The sequence below is a fragment of the Typopeltis vanoorti genome, chromosome 7, assembly GCF_054136105.1.
Source record: "Typopeltis vanoorti isolate ZY-2024b chromosome 7, IOZ_Tvanoo_1.0, whole genome shotgun sequence".
Classification (NCBI taxonomy): domain Eukaryota; kingdom Metazoa; phylum Arthropoda; class Arachnida; order Uropygi; family Thelyphonidae; genus Typopeltis; species Typopeltis vanoorti.
Genome location: NC_143555.1, coordinates 49,104,476 through 49,129,574, shown reverse-complemented (window position 1 = coordinate 49,129,574; position 25,099 = coordinate 49,104,476). Strand labels below are relative to the sequence as shown.

The 25,099-nt window shown below is 35.9% G+C and overlaps 1 protein-coding gene across 1 annotated transcript in view; it reads right to left on the bottom strand.

Annotated features, from left to right (window-relative positions):
- The window catches only part of Tbp (TATA binding protein), a 121,805-nt gene that overhangs the window by 11,220 nt on the left and 85,486 nt on the right, over positions 1 to 25,099 (bottom strand). Inside the window, exon 6 of the mRNA XM_090395854.1 lies at positions 15,426 to 15,520. Within this exon, the coding sequence (XP_090251980.1) occupies positions 15,426 to 15,520 (95 nt within the window). The remainder of the gene's footprint in view (positions 1 to 15,425; positions 15,521 to 25,099) is intronic.

Below are 25,099 nucleotides of genomic sequence, written 5' to 3'. Positions count from 1 at the left end.
TAGAAATATAAGATCTGATAATGTTGGAGTCTTAACAGATAACAGACTGATTTAGAGGAAAATTGTAGGAAGTTAGTAATGATATAATTTTTTCATGTAGTACTATCATATCCTGTACACCCCTTGAGGGTATATATCAGGAATGTAAACCAGGACCTAAGCCTAAATACATGTTTAGAGTAAACTCACTATAGGAAACCAACATGGACCACAGAGAACAGTTTATTATAGTGGGTAGGTTTGGTATAACAAATTTCTTTTTTCCATAACATCTATATAACTTTGGTTGGGACTGTTCAATAGTTGTTGTAGCAAGTATGTTATAGTAAGAATCAACTGTATATGCCCTACTTTCAAAGAATAAAAAGAATATCAAACAATTTAGATGAAATCAATCTTGCCTTCATTTGAATGAATGAAATAAAATAATAATCCCTTACTTCTATGTTTTCATACTATCAATGCACAGGGAAAACAGAACAAGTAGATCTGTTAAGTGTAAATAAAGAATTCAGTTCCAGAAAAAAGTATGGTATGCTAGATTGATGTTCTAACTTTAACTACTGGAATTCTTATTGGCATTTTAATACACTGGTATCCAAACGCTAAGAACAAACTCTAGTCATGAAAATTGTTTCATGACTAGAGCCAAATGTGGACATAAATTTATTGCGAGCATACTAATAAATTATATTACACAAAATATATGTTTTAAATTTCTTACAAATTAAATTGCAATATGTTTTTGGCAAAAGTTATAAATTTCCTAAGGATGTAGAGTTAAGGAATTAATGTACAGTGCTAACAGAAAACTATGTGGAGAGATATTTCAGTATGGAATATGTCCATCCTGAACTGTGATGCAGCTCTCATAATATCGTACTATGCTTAGCACCAAGATTCAGTACTTCCTGAGGTAAACTGGCCAACTCCTCCTTCAGAGCAAGGATAAGGCATGGTTTGTTTTCTGGAGGTATAACATGAATGTAAATTTCAAGCAGCAATGGTCCTCTCTATTGGGTCCGATATGTGTTCTAGGGATTGACCAATTCCCTTAAATGACACCTTAACACTCTTAAAAAAAGTTTTTCCTTCTGATATCTTAGATCTCTTTTCCTTTTGCCATCAAATATGGTTATTTTTCTTTGAAGAACAAAATTTACAAATATATAGAGGGAACCGCTATGAGTTCCCTCCTCTCACCTCATCTTGCCAATTTTTATATGGAAAATTCTGAAAAATGAGACATAGACTCAGCCCTTCTCAAACCTTTTATCTAGCTAAGATATGTAGATGATGTGTTCTCTATTTGGCCTTATGGCCCAGACACATTAGACTCCTTCCTCGAGTCACCTCAATAGCCTATAGTGTGGGGCATACACCCCACAAGGGGGGAATTAGAAAATGATGTTGCGTTCATCACCTTTTCACTGATATAGTCAAAAAAATCACCACTGTTGGCAATAAATTATCAGTGTTGCATCCCTGATTTTCCAAGAAAAAAATCTGGCAACACTAGTACAGCAGTCAACATAAATACTTGGTGTATCTGTCACTTCTGAAAAGTAAACAGTGCCAATTTAACTTTTTGCAGTTTTTTGTTGTAGAAGCAATGAGGCAAGTTTGTTTATTTTTTTATGTATTGTCAATGTTTTTTATGCTAGCAGCCATTTTTTTATATAACATTTTTACATGTTTATGTAGAAAGTTTTTTACCTTGGGTATATATTATAGGTTTTTTTAATCCTTTTTCCCAAGTAAGCAAACAGACAAGTAAGTCAAGTTTGCGGCTGCACATATAATATATACCCAAGGTAAAAAACTTTCTACATATTACTCTCATCCTGAGATTTTTATATTTAATGAGGTCAAAGCACCTTATGAAAACTTGTTTAGGTAAAATATTTATAAGCTCTGTATTACTTCACCCTTGGCATTTTTTTAGGTCTGGCTCCCACTGACGAGACGTCAATAAAGGTCGAAGCCGGTATGGGTAGCGACCATTACCTTAATGCATAGCATCATACATTTCTGCAAGGAAATGTGCTTTGCATTAGGGGAAAATTCTAAGGAAAGTGATCAGAGCTTGCTCCACCTTTACCACGAGTTGCACTACGTGCAGCCGCAAACTTGACTTACTTGTCTGTTTGCTTACTTAGGAAAAAGGATTAAAAAACCTAGCTTATAAAATTGCTTGGCATCTTTAACATTTTTACGTGTTGCTAGGTTTCTGGTTACCCAAAAGTTGCACTACTATAAATTAAATCAAATGAACACTTTGCCATGGATATAGAAACATAACTTGTTGAAAAGTTGAGATCAAGGAAATTCTCAATACAGATGGATGAATTGACTGCCAGAGACATGAAGCTGTATTGATGACCTATGTAAGATATACTGACAATGGTGAATTTACTGAAGAGATGTTGTTCTGTGAAGCATTGAAAACCACCACTATTGCCATTGATATATATATATACAATAAACTCAAAAATTATTTAGATGAAGCTCAAATATCAATGAAAAATATTACATCTTGGGCTACAGGTGGTACTCTTGTTATGATTGGCAAGAAACGTGGCTGTTTAAAATTAATGAAGGCTGACAATCCTGAAATGTTGCTTGTGCATTGTGTTATTCACATAGAAAATTTAGTTTCCAAAAAACTTTCACCTGTTCTAAATGAGATATTGAATTCAGTTATAAAATGTATCAACACTATCAAAGCTAATGCCAAAAGTGAGCATCTCTTCAAACAATTTTGTGAGGATAAGACTGCTGACTGTGTAAGACTATTGCTTCACACCGAAGTGAGATGGCTGTCACAGGAAAATTGCCTGAGAAGATTCATGGAACTATTTGATATTCTTAGTGAATTTTTGAATGACAAACCTGAAATGAAACTCCTATAAACAGTTGATGGTCAAACATTTGTGAGTTATTTGACAGATATATTTGAAAAGCTGAATATGTTAAATAAGCAACTACCCTTGTTGATGCAAAGGCTAAGAAATTTGGCTTCATTACATTTCTGTAATATGTCAAAAGAATATAATAAATTTAGTTTAATCCTTTATCCAAGTGTGAGCAAACAAAGTTTGCGCCTGAAAGTATCTTCAGGACTGGGTTAAGGTGGTACACACCAGGGCAACTCGTTGCAAAGGTGAAGCAAGCTACCAACACTCCTATCAAAGTATCTCCTATAATGCAAAACACATCTCCTTGCGGATATGTCTAATGTTATGCATTAAGGGAAGGGCCACTACCCAGACTAGTTTCGACCTTTATTGAGGTCTCTTCAGTGGGAGCAGGCCCAAGTGGAGATATCAGGCAGAAGCATTAGCAGGTCATCTCCACCTATAGGAATTGCCAATTGGTGTGCCACCCTTTTTTCAATAATTTACTCTGGATTTAGAGAAAGATGTTGAAAGTTTATTTTTCACTTGGTTAGAGTATAATAAATTTAGTTTAATCCTTTATCCAAGTGTGAGCAAACAAAGTTTGCGCCTGAAAGTATCTTCAGGACTGGGTTAAGGTGGTACACACCAGGGCAACTCGTTGCAAAGGTGAAGCAAGCTACCAACACTCCTATCTCAGTATCTCCTATAATGCAAAACACATCTCCTTGCAGATATGTCTAATGTTATGCATTAAGGGAAGGGCCACTACCCAGACTAGTTTCGACCTTTATTGAGGTCTCTTCAGTGGGAGCATAGGACTGAGATAGGAGTGTTGGTAGCTTGCTTCACCTTTGCAACGAGTTGCCCTGGTGTGTACCACCTTAACCCAGTCCTGAAGATACTTTCAGGTGCAAACTTTGTTTGCTCACACTTGGATAAAGGATTAAACTAAATTTATTATACTCTAACCAAGTGAAAAATAAACTTTCAACATCTTTCTCTAAATCCAGAGTAAATTATTGAAAAAAAGGGTGGCACACCAATTGGCAATTCCTATAGGTGGAGATGACCTGCTAATGCTTCTGCCTGATATCTCCACTTGGGCCTGGCTCCCACTGAAGAGACCTCAATAAAGGTCGAAACTAGTCTGGGTAGTGGCCCTTCCCTTAATGCATAACATTAGACATATCCGCAAGGAGATGTGTTTTGCATTATAGGAGATACTGAGATAGGAGTGTTGGTAGCTTGCTTCACCTTTGCAACGAGTTGCCCTGGTGTGTACCACCTTAACCCAGTCCTGAAGATACTTTCAGGCGCAAACTTTGTTTGCTCACACTTGGATAAAGGATTAAACTAAATTTATTATACTCTAACCAAGTGAAAAATAAACTTTCAACATCTTTCTCTAAATCCAGAGTAAATTATTGAAAAAAGGGTGGCACACCAATTGGCAATTCCTATAGGTGGAGATGACCTGCTAATGCTTCTGCCTGATATCTCCACTTGGGCCTTGCTCCCACTGAAGAGACCTCAATAAAGGTCGAAACTAGTCTGGGTAGTGGCCCTTCCCTTAATGCATAACATTAGACATATCCGCAAGGAGATGTGTTTTGCATTATAGGAGATACTGAGATAGGAGTGTTGGTAGCTTGCTTCACCTTTGCAACGAGTTGCCCTGGTGTGTACCACCTTAACCCAGTCCTGAAGATACTTTCAGGCGCAAACTTTGTTTGCTCACACTTGGATAAAGGATTAAACTAAATTTATTATACTCTAACCAAGTGAAAAATAAACTTTCAACATGTCAAAAGAATGTTTCAGCCAAAAAATTTCACCAATTTTATTGGCTAATTAAGTGTAAGGTAACTGATGCTGCTGTACTTACTTGTTACTGTGGATCACCTGAGCAAAATGGCCTGTGATTTAAATGATAGATTTTCTGATTTAAAAGAAATCGATTTTCCAGCTTAGATAACTCAGCCAATGCTAATGGACAACTGTTGTGGCCATGCAGTATCAAGAATAATGCTCAGAAATGCAAAATGATAAGTCTATCAGAATTTATTCAACATTAAAGGAATGGCATGGCTTTGTGATGAGACAGAAAAAAAAATACCCAAATTCAACTAGTTTTGCAAAAAATTGCTATTGCTCTTCCCGTCATCATATTTAGTTGAATAAGACGTTAGTGCTGTAAATGACTTGTTACTAAAAAAAAAATTGTCTGAATATCACAAACTGTGGGGATTTGAGATTGAAATTGACTAAATTAGTACCTCAAATAAAAACTCTTTGCAGCAGAGATCAAGCTCAAGGATCACATTAACTTGAATTTATTTTCCCAAGTTGAGTTCAATTTATGTTTTATAATATGCAAAGTGTAATACAAAATTTATATTTGTTGAAGAAAGTCAAATTAAAAACAGTTTTACCTATGTTCCATTTTTATTTGAAGTAAGTATTTATATTATACTTTTTTCAGAACTTGGTTGACTATTATACTAGAGGAGACATCAAAATCTTTTGATGTCACCTCTAGCACAGGAAACAGGCAGATACATTCACACACCCTCTCACTACCATTACCACCACCATCCCCTCACCAATATGGCATCATTAAAACTCTAACCAATAGAGCCCACAATCTTTGTTCCAGTGGAATTTCCCTTCAACTAAACTCAACCACATACACAACACCTTCCTTTCCAATGGCTACAGTGATTACAGAATTAAAAAAGAATCAGCCCTCCCCCTCATTTCTGAAGTCTTCAGAAAGACTTCAGAAATGCCATCACCATACCCTAAAACCGTGGCACATTAGAAAAAATAGCCAGGTCCTTAAAAAAGTACAACTCCACCACACTGCGCTTAAGACCTACCGTAAACTTACTACCTTTATCCATTCTACCAAAGATCAGCTCCCCTACTCTCTCAATGTCTGGAGTATATAGAGTACCCTGTTCCTGCAAGTGCTTACTTTGGACAGACAGGTAGATTAGCAACCGCCCGTTTAGAAGAACACAAATCATACATCTGCAATTCCGACTATGGTCAATCTAGCCTTGCAGACCATGTTTTCAATACAACCCATAGGAACTCCAAGAGGAAAAACACCATGCTCCACCATAGTAAATCCATAAAAGAAAGCCTTTTCTTAGAATCTACGGCAGAACTCAGAAATCAACTGAATTTAAATAAATACGGCTGCATAAAACTTCCCAAATTTGGGAAGCATTCATTATCACAGATCCCATTTTAAATCCTAGGCCACCTATAAACACCCATAGAAAGCACACCATCTAGTCCTAGAGTCACCCATGTGTTTCACTTAGTATCATCATCATCAATTTCCTGATATATACTCTCTAGGGGTGTACAGGATATGATAGTACTACATGAAATACTTACATAACCACTAACTATCTGTCTATAATTTTCCACCAAATCAATCTGTTACCTGTCAAGACTCGAGCATTATCAGATCTTATATTTCTATCTTCTAAGGCACATTTTACCGTATCAATCCACTTATATCTTGGTCTTCCTCTGGGTCTTTTTCCTGCAACCTGGCAGAGAACGCTTGTTTTGCTAATCTTTCCACTCCCATTCTGTTTAAGTGACCATACCACCTGAGATTAGCTCTGCTAATGCATTCCTGGATGCTGACAATATCAAGTTCTTTCCTAATATCCTCATTTTTAATATGATATTGCCATTGATGTCATCTGTTAATGCCTCTAATTTTTCTCAGGACTCTAATATCTGTGGTTTCTAGTCTTTGGTCAAGTGTTTCACTTCTGACCCAGCTCTTAGATCCATAAGTTAAAATTGGTTTGAACACTGTCTTGTATACAGCTAATTTAGTGTTTTTATTAATTTCTCTCTTATTCCATATAAATTTCTTCAGTTGACTTCCCATCATACCAGCTTTGTTCATTCTGTTGTCTATTTCTATATTTAATTTACCATCTTCACTAAAAATCGTGCCTCAAGTAGCTGAAACGTTTTACTTGTTCTGTGGGTTCTCCATTCACAATGCAGTTGATATTTTCAATGTTTCTGCCTATTTTCACTGTCTTTATCTTTTTAATGCTGACCTACATACCATATCTATTACAACAGTTATTCATTTTCGTCAGGGAATCTTGGAGACTTGTAGCAGATTTATTTAGAAGTATAACATCATCCGCATAAAGCAAAGAGCTGAGATTAACATCTCCAATTTTGATATCAGGTTTAATACCACTTTCCTTCATAATGTGACCCATATAGATAATGAATAACAGTGGGGATAATGTACATCCTTCTAACACCAGATTTAACATTAAACCATCTTCCTGTACTTCCTTCAATTCTAACTGCTGACTTACAATTCAAATAAAGATTAAATATTGCTTGATATAATGCCCCATTGACACACATAACCGCAGCATATTGAATAGCTTCTCTCTTGGCACCTTGTCATATGCCTTTTCCAGATCTACAAAACTTCAATACGGACCTTTATATATTCCCATGATTTCTCGACTATTTGTCGTAAAGTGAAAATATGATCCTGAGAGCCTCTATTTGGCCGGAATCAAGCTTGTTCATCACCAAGCTTCTCTTCCACAATCCTTCTCAACCATTTCTCAAGTATACGTGCATATATCTTACCAGGAACACTCAGTAATGAAATACTTCTAATTCTCACATTCAGTTTTATTTCCCTTTTTATATATGGGTACTATGAGAGCTCCACTCCAATCATTTCGAATTCATCCTTCTGAACTATGCAGTGCAGCCATTGTAAGACTTTTAAACCTACATATTTGAGCATTTCTAATTGAATATCATCTACTCCTGCTGCCTTTCCACATTTCAGGCTTTTGATGGCTTTTTCTACTTCAAGTATGGATATGTATTCCTGACTGTATGCTTGGCCAGTGTTTTTTACCACTCTGCTATCATCACTACTTGTTTTATTTAGCAATTTTTCGAAGTAATTACTCCATACTTCAAGGATATCTTTTTCTCCTGTTTTCATGTAACCTTTATCTCTAATTCCTTTTACAGCACTCTTTCCTCCACTTCTGAGCTTCTTGAACAACCTCCAGAATATTTTGCCACCTTCTCTGATATTTATTTTCTATGTTCTTACCAAAGTCCTCCCATGACTTTTGTTTAACTAGTTTTTCACGTGTTTAGCTTTTTTACATTTGGCTCTGTATTCTCTAAGAGCACAAGCTGACTTATTTGCCAGGAACTTTTGCTATGTTTTCTTCTTTTCTTTCATTGCCTCTTTAACTTCCTGTGTCCACCGTAGAGTTCTGATTTTTCTATCCTTACAAACAACCTCAACACATGCCTCTCTGTCTGAATCAATCAGTATTTTCTTCAGGGCTTGCCACTGAATCTCCAAGGTTTGGTTCCTATTCTCAAACTCTTTCATTTTTTCTTGAATAATGTTTGTGTATTTTAGTCTACAGTTCACATCTGAGAGCTGCTCAACTTTTATTCACTTTAATACTTTCTTACATGTTCTTCTATTCAATATGAAATTCAATTTTATCCTGCTCAAGACTAAATGGTGATCACTTACAATTTCAAATTCTATGCACACTCTGGTGTCCTGCACCAGGGAGAAAACGTCACTATCAAGAATAACATAGTCAATGAGACTTTTCTTATTCCTTGCCTCTTCTCTCCATATGAATTTGTGCACATTTTTATGTTGGAACATTGTGTTAATAATAACCAGTCCATGTTCTGAGCAGAAATCCAACAGATATTTGCCATTATTATTAGCTTTGCTCTTTTCTTCAAATTTTCCCAAAATATTTCTGTAAGTCTCACAATCATTTCCTACTATGCTATTTAGACAAGGACCAACTTTTCCTTTTTCATTGTGTCAGTTGCTTTTTCTAAAGCCTCAAAAAAATTCTTCCACTTCTACCTTAGTAAAACCTTCTGTGGGACCATAGGCACAAATAAGTCTCATTGTCCAGTTCCCCATTCTCATATATGTCCACATTACTCTACTTGAGACTGACTGCCATTCAAGAAGATTAGCCTTGTATTTTGTGTTGAATACTATGGCTACTCCTTCTTTTCCTTGATTGTCATTGCCTGAATATAACATTTTATATTTATTGCTCAGAAAAATCTCAGCAGTTTTTGCCTTTTTTGTTTCAGTCACCCCTATTATGTCGATCTGGTACTTATCCAATTCCTCAGCTAGCTCCATTTCTTTGCCATTCAGGCTTCTTATGTTGATAGTACCAATCTTGAACGCTGGTGATTTTGAGTTGAGGTGGGTTTTAGGATTTGTTCTAGTAACTGACTTTTTGCTGTTCGCTGTGGTTCCCTGGCGAAAACAACGGGAGCCTTGTTTAACCGGGCGATGTCCCAGCCGGCATGAAATTTGTCATGCTGTACCATCATTTTTTATTTTGGTTTAAGCCAATAAGATACACAATACTAAGTTTCACTTAGTATTGTGTTGTGTTTGAGTGTGTGTTACAATAGTTGTTTGTAATCCCTGAAGATGTCGTAGTGACTGAGATGAAATATTTTAAGCGTTAAAATTAGTTTTGATCCTTTCCTAGTGCTGTAAATATTCCATTAAACTTCCAACATGAATATATTTCAGATCAACTCAAGTACTTATCTGTCTACATCTGCTAGGAAATGACATGAAATATGCATCATGCTGACCACATGATGCATATTTCATGAAATAATCCAGAAAGCGAAATAGGCAGATTAATCAGCTAAAAATTAAGCCTCATTGTATTAACAATATAATAAGAATACAGGAATGACTGACATGTCAAACATGGTGTAAATTCTGCTGAATGTGTGATAAGTACTTGAAAAGTGGTATAGAGAATTCCTTTTTTCCCTCCTGGACATAATTCTAAATTTTCAAACAATGTAAAATCAGGGAAAAACATAATACTTGAAGACTTTTAATTGACTCTCAAAAGAGAAATTTTTAAAACCTTCCATGCAGTAAGAGTAACTACTAAAACAGAATGTCCACCCTGGTGACCAATCCATCAGGTTGAAAGAAAGTCACTTCTCAATACCTGGTTCCACTTGCACAAAAACACTAGGTATTGTCATGCATGTTCAATTCAAAAACCTTACCTGAGGAGAACAAAAAGAGAGCACATGTGTGACAAATTTTGTACTTCCCTGTGTGTGTGTATACACTTCTGTATCAAAAAATATCACACATTAAGGGGTCGGGGGTGCTTAAAGGTCAAAGCTGCATAACTGAGAGAAGACCTCCACATAGCCTTTACAGAAATGCAGAGAACCGACCAAGACTTCTGACCTAATGTCCGATCCTCACCTTCTTGTGGTGCACCCTGTTAGATATCTACCTGGATGCCGAACGAATGAGGATGGGCTGGAAATTTGGGATTTAGCCGACTAAATTGCATTCTTAATGGCTTAAACCACAATGCAAAATGATGGTACAACATGAGAGAACTTGTTTAACCAGGCTCCCCTGTTGTTTTCGCCAGGGAACCAGGGCAAACAACAAAAAGTCAGCTACTGGAACAAATCCTGCCACACACACACACACATCCCAACTCAACATCACCAGTTCAAGATCGGTACTATCAACATAAGAACCTGAATGGCAAAGAAATGGAACTAGCAGAAGAATTGAATAAGTACCAGATCAATATAATAGGGGTGCCTGAAACAAAAAAGACAAAAACTGGTGAGATATTTCTAAGCAATAAATACAAAATGTTATATTCAGGCAATAACAACCAAGGAAAAGAAGGAGCAGCTATAGTATTCAACACAAAATATGAGGCTAATCTTGAATGGGAGGAAATATCCAGTAGAGAGTGAAGTGAGCAAATATCAGAATGGGGAACAGGACCATGAGATTTATTTGTGCCTATGGTCCCACAGAAGGTTCTACTAAGGTCGAAGTGGAGGAATTTTTTGAGGCTTTAGAGAAAACAACTGTATTGGGGATCTAAATAGCAGAGTAGGAAATGATTGTCAGACATACAAAAATATTTTGGGAAAATTTGGAGAAAAGAGCAAAGCTAATAATAATGGCAAAATACCTGTTGGATTTCTGCTCAGGACATGAATTGGTTATTACTAACACAATGTTCCAACATAAACATGTGCACAAATTCACACGAAGAGAGTAGGCAAGGAATAAGAAAGTCTCACTGACTATGTTATTGTTGACAGTGATGTTTTCTCACTGGTACAAGATACTACAGTGTTCAGAAGATTTGAAATTGGAAGTGATCACCATTTAGTCTTGAGCAGGATAAAATTGAATTTCATATTGAAAAGAAGAATATGTAAGAAAGTTTTAAAGCGAATAAAAGTGAGTAGCTCTCGGATGTGAACTGGACTAAAATACACAAACATTATTCAAGAAAAAATGAAAGAGTTTGAGAACAGGAACCAAAACCTTGCAGATTCAGTGGCAAGCCCTGAAGAAAACATTGACTGATTCAGCAGAGAGGCATGTGGTGAGGTTGTCTGTAAGGATAGAAAAATCATAACCACATGGTGGGCACAGGAAGTTAAGGAGCCAGTGTGAAGGAAAAAAAGAAGAAAGCATATCAAAAGTTCCTGGCAAATAAGTCAGCTTGTGCTCTTAGAGAATACAGAGACAAATGTATAAATGGTAAGAACATAGAAAATAAATATCAATAGGTGGCAAAATATTCTAGAGGCTAATCTTTAAAGGTACCTGTGGCATGACTATAAACAATAAATTATACGATAACCACAGTCATTAACTTTAATGAAATGGAAGTAAAGATATTTCGTACTGAAAATAACAGTAAATCATCAGCATGTAGAAACAAGCAAATCAAAGGAACAAGATTACACGGTATGTACAGTAGTCGGTGGTTTACCGATTAAAAACTGTTGCTGTGTTCTAGAAATTAATATTAATAAATAATATTATTAAAAACAATTTTTGTTAGTTACATAAGATAAGAATCTCCCAAACTCTTGGGAGAAAGGGAGAGACAATCGTTCCGATTCAGATTTGGCCGATGTAAAATGGCTTTGCAACTTTCTTTGAAAAGGCCTTCATATTTAAACCTGCTTCTATGGAGAAGACAAGCTTCAGCCCACTAGATACTGCGTTTAGTGTATATACTATATTGTGCAGACTAGACTTTTGAGATTTCATGTATTCGATATAATACCAATGTAGATTAATTCTTTTTTCCACAGAATGGCCTGTCTGCCCAAAGTATGTTAGATGACATTCACAAGGTACCAGCTTTGTCTGTTTCTACACACTGATGATGTACTGTTATTCTCAGTACAAAATATCTGTACTTTCATTTCATTAAAGTTAATTACTGTGTTATCGTGTAATTTATTGTTTATTCTGGAGGCTGTTGCAGCTCAAAAATTGTAAAAGAAATCAGAGATGATAAAGGTGACATGAAAACTGGAGAAAAATATATATTCTTGATGTATGGAGTAATTACTTCAAAAAATTGCTAAATGAAACAAGCAGTGACAGCACAGTGATAAAGGACACTCAACAGGCATGCAATCAGGAATTAGCTGTATACAAGACAGTGTTCAAACCAATTTTAACTTATGGATCTTTTAGCTGGGTTAGAAGTAAAACACTTGACCGAAGACTAGAGACTGCAGAATATGAGAGTTCTGAGAAAGATTAGGGGTACGAACAGATATCATCAATGGCAATATCATATTAAAAATGAGGATATTAGGAAGGAACTTGACTTTGTTAGCATCCAGGAATGTGTTAGCAGAGCTAATGTCAGATAGTATAGTCACTTAACTAGAATGGAAAGGAAAGATTAGCAAAACAAGTGTTCTCTGCCAGGTTGGCAGGAAAAAGACCCAGCATAAGACCAAGATATAGATGGATTGATACAGTAAAAAGTGCCTTAGAAGACAGAAATATAAGATATGTGCGATCTTGACAGATAACAGATTGATTTGGAGGAAAATTGTTGATAGGACGTTAGTAATGATGATGTAAAATTTTCATGAAGTACTATCATAATATCCTGCAAACTGCTTGAGGGTACATGTCAGGAATTGGATGATAATGATGTAAGTGATGTAATAGTGGCATAGTTGCCAGTATTGTATAAAATAATTAGCAAGATTATCAATAGAATATAATTTATAAGTGTCACAATTTCGGTAAAACAGACTAAGTTTAGCATGTTATTTTTTAATCTGAATGATAAAAGAAAATTGTGAAAAAAAAAAAAAAAAAAAAGGCAGCAGAGAGAGTTTGGATGGCTTCTGTTATCTTAGCAGTAAAAAGGTTATATTTAGTAAATGGATTAAAGCAAACAGAATAAAGCTCCTGTTCACGTCACTGTATTATTTACTTCTTAATGTAAATCTAGAAATTAATTAGTGATTTAATTTTTATGTCAATTTTATTTGATACACTGACATTTTTAAAAATGAGCTAAAAAAAAAAAAAAAAAGATGAGAGTTGGAAAATCAAATATCTAAGTAACAATGTATAAAAAGATAAATGTAAAAACCATAAAAACATATCACATATTTTGGAAAGCAATGTATTTAAAGATTATAAAATTTAAATCAGCTAAAAACAAATAGTAAAGAAAACCAGCCAGCATTCTGATGGTGTGCGTGTCATTTCAGTGAATCATCAACAGATAAAAGATAAGTTAGTTATGGATTACCATATGGTTAGCTAAATATTGGAGTTAAGTTGGTTTGAAATTGGGATGTGGTGTTTATATTAATTATCAAGGGACAGATTAATTATTTATATTAATATAATATAAATGTTAATAATTTTAATGGATTATTATATAGATGATATTCATATATATATTATATTCATATTATTGATCCTACCATAGAGATAATCTCTGTTTCTAACAATTATTTTTTTATTTTTGAGTGTACCTATATATGCACAAGGGATCACTCCAATTGGTGCAATGATCTTAACTATTTCTTTCAGAATCCAAATAATCACTGACTCAAGACCAAAATACAAAATAAACACATTTAATATAACAAAAACAATATATATACACTTCAAACAAATATTACTTAACTAACTACAAAGTTAATTGGATCCAAGGCCTTTTAAAAATAAACTTGCACTTAAGACTAGACTAAACACTTTGTTTGCACAATTACAAAATGTTCATAGCCAGTTTCTTTCTCTGTCAAGGCCCTTTTCCGAAGATATATGACTCTATTCTTCATTTTTACAGGATCCTTTCTCATCACTTATGTAGCACACATTAATTCTTCCGAACTTAATTCTATCGCTTTTCTTCAGTAGAAATAATAGTCAGATCCGGCATCCTTAATACAGATGAAACTTCCTAATCAGAGTTTTCTTAAACATTCCTTTAGAACGTAAATAGCAAATTCTTCTTTTATTCACTAAATGCTTATTGACAGTCTTAATGCTTTCAATTAAAAAAAACTTACAGTTCTACGATTTCCCTTTTCGGAATCTACTATAAATCTTTCAATTAGCATTTCCTCCAATATTCCGTTTAAAACGCATATAGCAATATTTTCTTTTATTTATCCACATTAAAACTTAATAGTTCCATGATTCCTTTTTTGGAATATACTATTAATTTTCCTCCAACTGTCACGTAAAAAAAAAAACTCCTCTGGATCTAAATGTCTGCTGGCCTGTGTTCTAAATTCCTTCCGAATGCGCTCTTGTTTACTCTCCCATTGCTTCGATACCGAACTTGTCAGCTGTCAATCACACATTAAACTTCTCAGCGAGCATGTGCACTCCATAAAACTGGTAAGCAAGAAGTTAGGTATAAATAATGGCTGACACGTTGTCTCCATTAGTGACAAGAGAGAATGTCTTCATAAAAACACAAAACTTAATATTTTTAAACTACAATAAAATTCTTGTAAGTAATACAAATATCAAATCCAGTAAGTACATCAATTTTTTACTGCTTTACATATCATTTTTGACAAAACAATTTCAATAACAGGTACATCGCAAGTGCCGACAATGCGTGTTATGATACTAAAACTGATAAACATTCTAACATAACCAATACGTAAAAATATTCAGAATTTTAAATTATGTATGATTATTTTTACAACCATATGGTTCGCTAAATATTAGAGTTAAGTTGGTTTGAAATGGGGATGTGGTGTTTATATTAACTATCAAGGGACAGATTAAATAGAATCTTTGTGTGTTCAAATTCAGAGCTAAGAATCTCCACCTATAAAATGCAAAAACTCCATCCCATTTTTGTTGTCTTGGCAATTAAATAAAATACTCACCTTTACCTAACTATCTTTCTTATCCTTTATCTGATGACATGTCAACAAAATGGTCAGCACACCATAAGAATGCTGGCTGGTTTTCTTCACTATTTTGCTTTCTTTTCTTTTTTGTTTAGCTGATTTAAATTTTATAATCTTTAAATCGGAAAGAAATACTGTAACTGAATTTTTAGTGAATATATAAAACAACACTGTTTTCAAATTATGTTAATAACTCACCTGTTAAAACAACTTTTCCTGACACGAATATTAACAATACTATTCTGGGTTTCACCATTCGATATATCAACCCAGGGAAGAGTTCTGGTTCATAACTGAAAGTAGTGAAAAATAATAATAAAAAAAAAAAATTGACTATGCTTTATTGATGATACTGTATGTATTTATCAATTAATGCATTCAAAAAAAGAATTGTTCCTCTTTGGTGCTTTTATTTATACAAAAAAATTTATTTGATAGTACTTCACCCCTCCCTCCCCAAATTCATAGTGGACAAGTAAAAAATAAATAAAAAAATAAAAAAAATAAAAACAAGAAAAAACTTTTTTTTTTTTTAAATCAGGCATCTTCCTAACTAAATACCGTGAAACCTAATCAGTCAGTCATTAATTATAACTGCAAAATACTGCAATACAGTAATATATGCACTGTCAAACATTCAATGAATAGTATAAATTTTCTTAATGTTAAACTAGCTGTAAACACTTGTTTGAATGCATCAAATAAGAATACTTAGAAATTGCACATCACATTATTCACAAATTTATTTTCAAACTAGGATATGAAAGGTGACAAATGGTCCTAGTGAATGAAAGATCCAAAATGTTTTTTTTGTGTACACGGAAATAGAGAGAGAGAATGCAAACTATGTCATTAACGAAGAAAATGCATCAAATGCACTTCAAAAAAAAAAAAAAACTTGTAGTTGAAGATAATTAAGAATTTTTTTTTTTTTAGTGCATTTGAGGCATTTTCTTTGTTAATGACATATTCTGAGGATAATTAGTATATTTAATTCAAGAAGTTAACTGCACTCCCATAAAAATTGGTTTCTTTCTATTATGTGGTTTTTGTCACTTTCCTCATTTTTAATATACAAATTTGGATACAGCATATCCAAACAGAAGTACTATGAAAAACAAAATATATTTTGTAAATTACAAAAATCATGGCATTTTCATTCACAGATGCCAAAATTCATCAAATTTTAGTGCTTTCAGTAGATTTCCATATGGATTCCCTGATAACAACTGTTACATATTTGTTGGATAGACAGGAAGGACAAGAAGGTTAAGCAGCAAAAGGAGAGAGAACAATGCAGCGAAGCATGTAAGATACTGATTGTTTAACAGACATCAATGTCAGACATAGTACATTTTTTGAATAATTACTTCATATCTTCTAAGAAGAAAGAAGATGGCAACGTGACGTTCGCCGAAATATCGGAAAGTGTATATTAAAGTTTATTTAATCTATATTTCCAGTACACGCTGTCAATTCCTTAAATATTAGTTATCATGTCTAACCAGCGTATAAGCCTCTCAACAAGAATAATGATCATCCACGGAGATCTCTTCGCACGCAAGGCCCGCCATTACGGCAAACTGAGGCTGAAATTATCCAGACAACTTAACCGTCTGGCATTCCTAAAATGCTGCCGGGATAATCATGTCATCCCTAACTGTGTTAAATTTAAACACCGCTTCATCTCACAGAAAGCTCTCCGTATTTACAACCGCGCTAGCCAGGCATTACTTCGGGAACAAATTACCGCTACACGCGGTTCCCTAGCCGACATAAACGGAGCTATATCAACGCTAGAAAATGAGCTTTCACTTACGCTGAATCACGAACTTTGGTCGATCCTACATGACGTCTCGTGTACGGCAGCTAAAAAAGAATTTGAACGAGTACGAAGACGACATATCAACAAGTTTGATAAATTAACAAAGAACTTGGCGTCCAAACTACAAACCAACACTGTTGTTAACCTATCGTCAGCCACCTTAAAGCCAGAAGCACTCCACGCTCTGTCACGTGGTCACAACTTCGCCATTGCTCCTAGGAAATTACCGGCCGAGGAATTAATGATTCAAATTGAACGCGGGATTCGCCAACTTCCAACCCACATCGCCAACGACATTAGATTGGATGTAGCCTGTGTTCTCAATAAAGCAAAACCTCCAAAATCCAACATATCCATTAGTGAATACAAGGCACTACAAGAATTGAAGAGAAACAAAAAAATAGTGATCACCAAAGTGGATAAGGGGAACGCCACTGTGGTACTCAATCTTAAAGATTACACAGGTAAGCTCAAGGCTTTATTATTAGATCGTTCCACTTACCTCCCCATTGATTACAATCCCACCAACTCAAATTAGAAAACTCCATAGGCTCCTTAAGAAGGTCACTTCTTGGCCTGTGGAGATTACCAACAGACTAAAACCCTATAACTCTAGACCCCCCCGCATATATGGGCTCCCAAAAATACACAAAGAAAATGTGCCATTACGTCCCATAGTGGATGGCATTGATTCCCCCACTTACAAACTAGCCAAGCATTTAGCCAAAGCGCTCTCACACTATACTGGCAATACACCATCACACATAAAAAACTCAGCCCACTTCAAAGCCAGTATAGAAAACCTTACACGCCAACATAATGACATAATGGTCAGTTTTGATGTCTCCTCCCTATTCACGAATGTTCCCCTCAAAGAAACCTTAGAGCTAATCCAAGCTAAATTTCCTCCCGATATCTCAGCCCTATTTCAGTTTACAATGAACTCAGGCTATTTCGTTTGGCAGGAAAAATTCTACAAACAGATAGAGGGGACAGCCATGGGTTCACCACTCTCCCCACCCTTGGCCAAGTTCTTCATGGAGATGTTTGAAGAGAAAGCCTTAAACTCAGCCCCACAAAAACCTACCATATGGCTTCGCTACGTTGATGATGTTTTCGCTATTTGGCCACATGGCCCGGATTCACTCCTCTCCTTTCTAACACACTTGAACAACCAACACCCTAGAATCAAATTCACCCTGGAAAAAGAAGAAAACAATAACCTCCCCTTCCTAGACACACTAGTCACCCGCCAACCTGATGGAACCTTGGTTTTCTCAGTTTATAGAAAACCCACCCATACAGGCAGATACATTCACCAACAATCCCACCACCCCCCCTCACAACAATATGGAGTTATTAAAACATTATTCAACAGGGCAAAAATAATCTGTTCTAATGATCAAGCCCTTACCACTGAACTAAATCACATCCGTGACACTTTCTCAGCCAACGGCTACCTCCTCCAAAAAATCCAAAAAATACTTAACCCAGTTATCCACAACCCACCACCCCCTCCCCTTCACAAAAAAGATTACTCTAAATCCATCACTATTCCCTACATCAGAGGCACCTCGGAAAAAATCAATAAAATCTTAAAAAAACATGACTTGACCACCTGTTACAAACCACACAGAAAACTGGCATCCCTTATCCGCTCCACCAAAGACCAGCCACTTCCCCTAGACCTACCTGGTGTATACCAGGTCCCTTGCAGCTGTAAACTGTCCTACTTTGGCCAAACAGGCAGGACAGCAAATATCAGAATCTCAGAACACAAGGATTACATCCGATTTCACCAGTACAGCCACTCTGGGCTTGCAGACCACGCTCTGGATACTCGCCACAGAATAAGATGGAAGAAAGCCACAGTAATACACCGCAGCAAGTTCAAGTATGAAAGACTATTCATGGAATCAGCCTCGGCCCTTAGGAACATGCCAAACCTCAACAAATTTGGATGCATGAAACTGCCCCAAATTTGGGAAACTTTTATCAGAAGAACTTCAGCCCAAAGGCCAAGAACTACCAATATAGCCCGCCAGGGGGCACCATCAGGACTTTAGGAAAACGCTAGCTTCCTAGCTTCAGTCTCATTTGCTGTTATTAGTACTTGTGTGCACGTGTCTTTTTAGTAAGTTCCCAAGAAGATGGCAACGTGACGTTCGCCGAAATATCGGAAAGTGTATATTAAAGTTTATTTAATCTATATTTCCAGTATACGCTGTCAATTCCTTAAATATTAGTTATCATGTCTAACCAGCGTATAAGCCTCTCAACAAGTCGCCCGAAATATCGGAAAGTGTATATTAAAGGTTATTTAATCTATATTTCCAGTATACGCTGTCAATTCCTTAAATATTAGTTATCATGTCTAACCAGCGTATAAGCCTCTCAACAAGAATAATTAGTTTTCTCTTACATGTGTAAAGCCATTTATTCAAAAAATATACAGACAAGACATTAAGTGATGCTAATCAGGTAAGTGGAATATAAAAAGAAAAATGTTTTATATATATATATATATATATATTTTGACAATTCATTTTAACTCGGTTGGAATATTATAAAATAAGTTTAATGACTATTACCGAGAGAAAAGATGGCAAGATATATTTAACAATATACTACTAGTTTACTAGTTTCGTTACAAGAACATCATCAGGTATCATACTCAAAGAAGTATATAAAAAACTACAGAGACTTAACATTGTACTAACAGAACAAGTGAAAAACAGTAGCATGTTTGAAAAAATGCAAGTATGAGTTCCATACAAACGAATACTACGGCGCTGTCGCGAGGTGCGCCAGTACTTGAACAGAAGCAACGTGTGCGTCCGAGAGATTGTAACTTAGGCTGTTATTGATATGAGAGGGAATCTAGAGAAATTTCTCTTGATTCAACAATCTTTCTTTCCAGTTCATCGTAGCACCACATGGATATTAGCAGTTTGAGTCCAGTTTACAATGTGCTGGCGGCCTTCGTCTGAGTTAGCAGAAAAGAGAACGTGGCTAGAGAGAGCGCTAGCTCTAGTCCTGTTATAGGAAATATCTCTACGGTGTTCATCCAAACGTAGAAGGATGGATTTAGCAGTCTGTCCATAATATGGCTTTCCGCAATCACATAAAATCTTGTAGACTCCTGGAAACTGAGTAGGAAGATGTTTCTGTTCATTGCATAAAGTCAGGATACTTCAAATATGACAACAAGATCTACTTACAAAACTCAGGTCTGGCTATGGGCAGCCCCACTCTCTCCGATTCTTGCGGATATATTTCTCAACGAATTTGAAGGAAAAGCTATTAACTCCTTTCACTTTAAACCAAAAGTCTGGTTCAGATATATTGATGATATTTTCCTCATCTGGGAAGACGGCGTCAATAACCTCTATTTATTTTTAGACCACCTAAAACAAATGCCACGAAAAAATCTCTTTCACCCCTCGAACTGGAATCGGATGACTGTCTTCCCTTTTTTAGACCTCAAACTTACCAGATGTGCTCTGAGAACATTAAAATCTCAATTTTTAGAAAGCCTACTCATACTGACAGATACCTTCATTGCTTCCTCCCATCATTATCCCCCACAAAAATGTGGTATTATTTCCACTTTAGCCCACCGAGCCAAATCATTACTTACAGAAGAAACAGAAATTATAAATGAACTCAGTTTTCTTAAAAAAACGTTTATCAACAATGGCTTCTCTCCAAAGAAGATTGACAAATTTCTTTCCCCCCAGGCACTCAACTACTGCTGAAGATCCCCCTCTCCCAAGAGCCTTCATCTCCTTACCTTACATCAGCTCTCTTTCACCAAAACTGGCTAAGATTCTCAAGAAATTTAACTTCAAAACGTGCTACACTACGCTTCCAAAACTTCGTTCATTACTTTGCCAATATAAACAGAAACATCTTCCTACTCAGTTTCCAGGAGTCTACAAGATTTTATGTGATTGCGGAAAGCCATATTATGGACAGACTGCTAAATCCATCCTTCTACGTTTGGATGAACACCGTAGAGATATTTCCTATAAACAGGACTAGAGCTAGCGCTCTCTCTAGCCACGTTCTCTTTTCTGCTAACTCAGACGAAGGCCGCCAGCACATTGTAAACTGGACTCAAACTGCTAATATCCATGTGTGCTACGATGAACTGGAAAGAAAGATTGTTGAATCAAGAGAAATTTCTCTAGATTCCTCTCATATCAATAACAGCCATAAGTTACAATCTCTCGGACGCACACGTTGCTTCTGTTCAGTACTGGCGCACTCGCGACAGCGCGTAGTATTCGTTTGTATGGAACTCATACTTGCATTTTTTCAAACATGCTACTGTTTTTTCACTTGTTCTGTTAGTACAATGTTAAGTCTCTGTAGTTTTTTATATACTTCTTTGAGTATGATACCTGATGATGTTCTTGTAACGAAACTAGTAAACTAGTAGTATATTGTTAAATATATCTTGCCATCTTTTCTCTCGGTAATAGTCATTAAACTTATTTTTATATATATATATATATATATTATATATTAATATATATATATATATATATTATTTTATTTTATTTTATTTTTTAACATGTGATCCACATATGAAAAGTCACAAAACCTATAGGCAAGAGGAATAGAAGAAAGGAGGAATTTGTTCACTTTTTGATCAAACAGTTGAAGGTCGTAATCTTTGCAGAAGGCAGAGTGGGGAAGACTGTTCCAAAGGACAGAAGTAGATGGAATAAAAGAGGAGGCAGTGAAACTGATTTGGTGAGTTTCAAGATGTAAAGGGTTATTGGAGTGGCTCATTTTAATGATTTTGAAGGAGAGTAGGGAATAATAGTGGACCAATTCAGCAGAGCATTGTCCATGAGAGTATCTGTAGAAAAGGCACAAAGCAGAAACTGAATATCTGTGTGTGTGTGTGAGAGAGAGAGAGAGAGAGGGGGGGGAGATCATTAATTAGCTAGATTGCCCTCCTCTGGATAGAATCGAGCAATCTTAGTGAGGATTTTAGTGCATCACCTCAAACATGCACCACCACAATGTGGCTGTGCCAGGAAAGATCAGATGTGCAAGTCTGTCTAAGAAGAGAAATCTGATTGTGTTTGGATATCTCAGTATTACTGAAAGTAAAAGAGAGGGATGCAAGCTTTTTCTTGCGAGAGATCAGATAGGACTGAGCTTTAGTGGCATTGAAGTTTTACATGATTGTCCTTGTCCCCCACTGGGATATAGTTAGTAGATGTATAAAAGCAGTGGCTGCCAATTTTTGGATGTATGAAGTGAGTTTGAGGATGGATTTACATAAGAGAAACAGCGTGCACTTGAATATACAGTCATACCCAGACTTACACTACCCTGACTTTCATGAATCCAGAGTTACGCGGTTTCTTATATGTACGTATTCCTGTTCCACCACTAGTCGTATCGTTCCAGCGCTGGCCGCATTCGCCAGTGTCGCACATGCTGTGAACAAGCATTGACGTGTTTCGCGAGGTCTCCAGTCATACACGATTTTTATAGTCTACAAACCTTGCGATTGTTTAATGTTATGTTCTTAATAAAAATTTTATCACATAAAAAATAATAATGTCATCCAAAAGAAGCAAGTCCGATTCTTCTACTACTAGCAAGAAAAGAAAAACATTGACTTTGGAAGCAAAACTCAACATCATTAAGGATTTTGAAGGCGGAATGAAAATTTGTGAGCTAGCAAAGAAGTTTGATCTGCAGCAATCCAGTAAGAACAATCATAAAAGAAAGGTTTACAGATTTTGGAGGACATACATTCTAACGAGGAATGAATTGTAGCCACAAAGAAAGGAATAAAAAAATCATTAGCTTGCTATGAAGGGGACACTTAAAGGTCAAAGCTCTATAACTGAGAGGAGACCTCCACATAGCCTTTAAAGGAATGCAGAGAACCGACCAGGGATTCTGACCTAATGTCCAATCCTCAAATTCTCGTGGTGCACCTTGTTGGGTATCTACTTGGATACTGAACGAACGAGGATGGGCTGGCAATTTGGGATTTAGCCGACCAAATTGTATTCTTATTGGTTAAACCAAAATAAAAAATGATGGTACAACTTGACAAAATTTCATGCCGGTTGGGGCGTCACCCGGTTAAACAAGGCTCCCGTTGTTTTCGCCAGGGAACCAGGGCGAACAGCAAAAAGTCAGCTACTGGAACAAATCAGAAAACACACCCTAACTCAACATCACCAGAGTTAAAGATCGGCACTATCAACATAAGAAGCCTGAATGGCAAAGAAATGGAGCTAGCTGAGGAATTGGATAAGTACCAGATCGATATTATAGGGGTAACTGAAACAAAAAACACAAAAACTGGTGAGATCTTTCTGAGCAATATATACAAAATGTTATATTCAGGCAATGACAATCAAGGAAAAGAAGGAGTAGCCATAGTATTCAATACAAAATACGAGGCTAATCTTCTTGAATGGCAGTCAGTCTCAAGTAGAGTAATGTGGGCAAATATGAGAATGGGGAAGAACTGGACAATGAGACTTATTTGTGCCTATGGTCCCACAAAAGGTTCTACTAAGGTAGAAGTAGAGGAATTTTTTGATGCTTTAGAAAAAGAAACTGATACAATGAAAAAGAAAAAGTGAGTCCTCGTTGGGGATCTAAATAGCAGAATAGGAAATGATTGTGAGACATACAAAATTATTTTGGGAAAATTTGGAGAAAAGAGCAAAGCTAATAATAATGGCAAATATCTGTTGGACTTCTGTTCAGGACATGGACTGGTTATTACTAACACAATGTTCCAACATAAAAATGTGCACAAATTCACATGGACAGAAGAGGCAAGGAATAAGAAAAGTCTCATTGACTATGTTATTGTTGATAGTGATGTTTTGTTTTCTCCCTGGTGCAAGACACCAGCGCGTACAGAGGATTTGAAATTGGAAGTGATCACTATTTAGTCTTGAGCAGGATAAAATGGATAAAATTGAATTTCATCATCATCATCATCAAATTCCTGCCATTTACCCTCAAGGGGTGTACAGGATATGACAGTACTACATGAAAAAATTACATCATTACTAACTTCTTATCTACAATTTTCCTCCAAATCAGTCTGTTACTTGTCAAGACTCCAACATTATCAGATCTTATATTTCTATTGTCTAAGGCACTTTGTACCATATCAATCCACCTATATCTTGGTCTTCCTCTGGGTCGTTTTCCTGCCAACCTGGCAGAGAACACTTGTTTTGCTAATCTTTCCTCTCCCATTCTATTTAAATGACCATACCACCTGAGATTAGTTCTGCTAACGCATTCCTGGATGCTGACAATGTCAAGTTCTTTCCTAATATCCTCATTTTTAATATAATATTGCCATTGATGCCATCTGTTCATGCCTCGAATCTTTCTCAGGACTCTCATATCTGTGGTCTCTAGTCTTTGGTCAAGTGTTTTACTTCTGACCCAGCTCTCAGATCCATAAGTTAAAACTGGTTTGAACACTGTCTTGTATACAGCTAATTTAGTGTTCCGACTAATTTCTCTCTTACTCCATATGAATTTATTCAATTGACTTCCCACCATACCAGCTTTGCTGATTCTGTTGTCTATTTCTATATTTAATTTACCATCTTCAGTAAAAATCGTGCCTAAGTAGCTGAAATGTTTCACTTGTTCTGTGGGTTCTCCATTCACAATGCAGTTGATATTTTCAATGTTTCTGCCTATTTCACTGTCTTTATCTTTTTAATGCTGACCTACATACCATATCTATTACAACAGTTATTCATTTTCGTCAGGGAATCTTGGAGACTTGTAGCAGATTTATTTAGAAGTATAACATCATCCGCATAAAGCAAAGAGCTGAGATTAACATCTCCAATTTTGATATCAGGTTTAATACCACTTTCCTTCATAATGTGACCCATATAGATAATGAATAACAGTGGGGATAATGTACATCCTTCTAACACCAGATTTAACATTAAACCATCTTCCTGTACTTCCTTCAATTCTAACTGCTGACTTACAACTCAAATAAAGACTAAGTATTGCT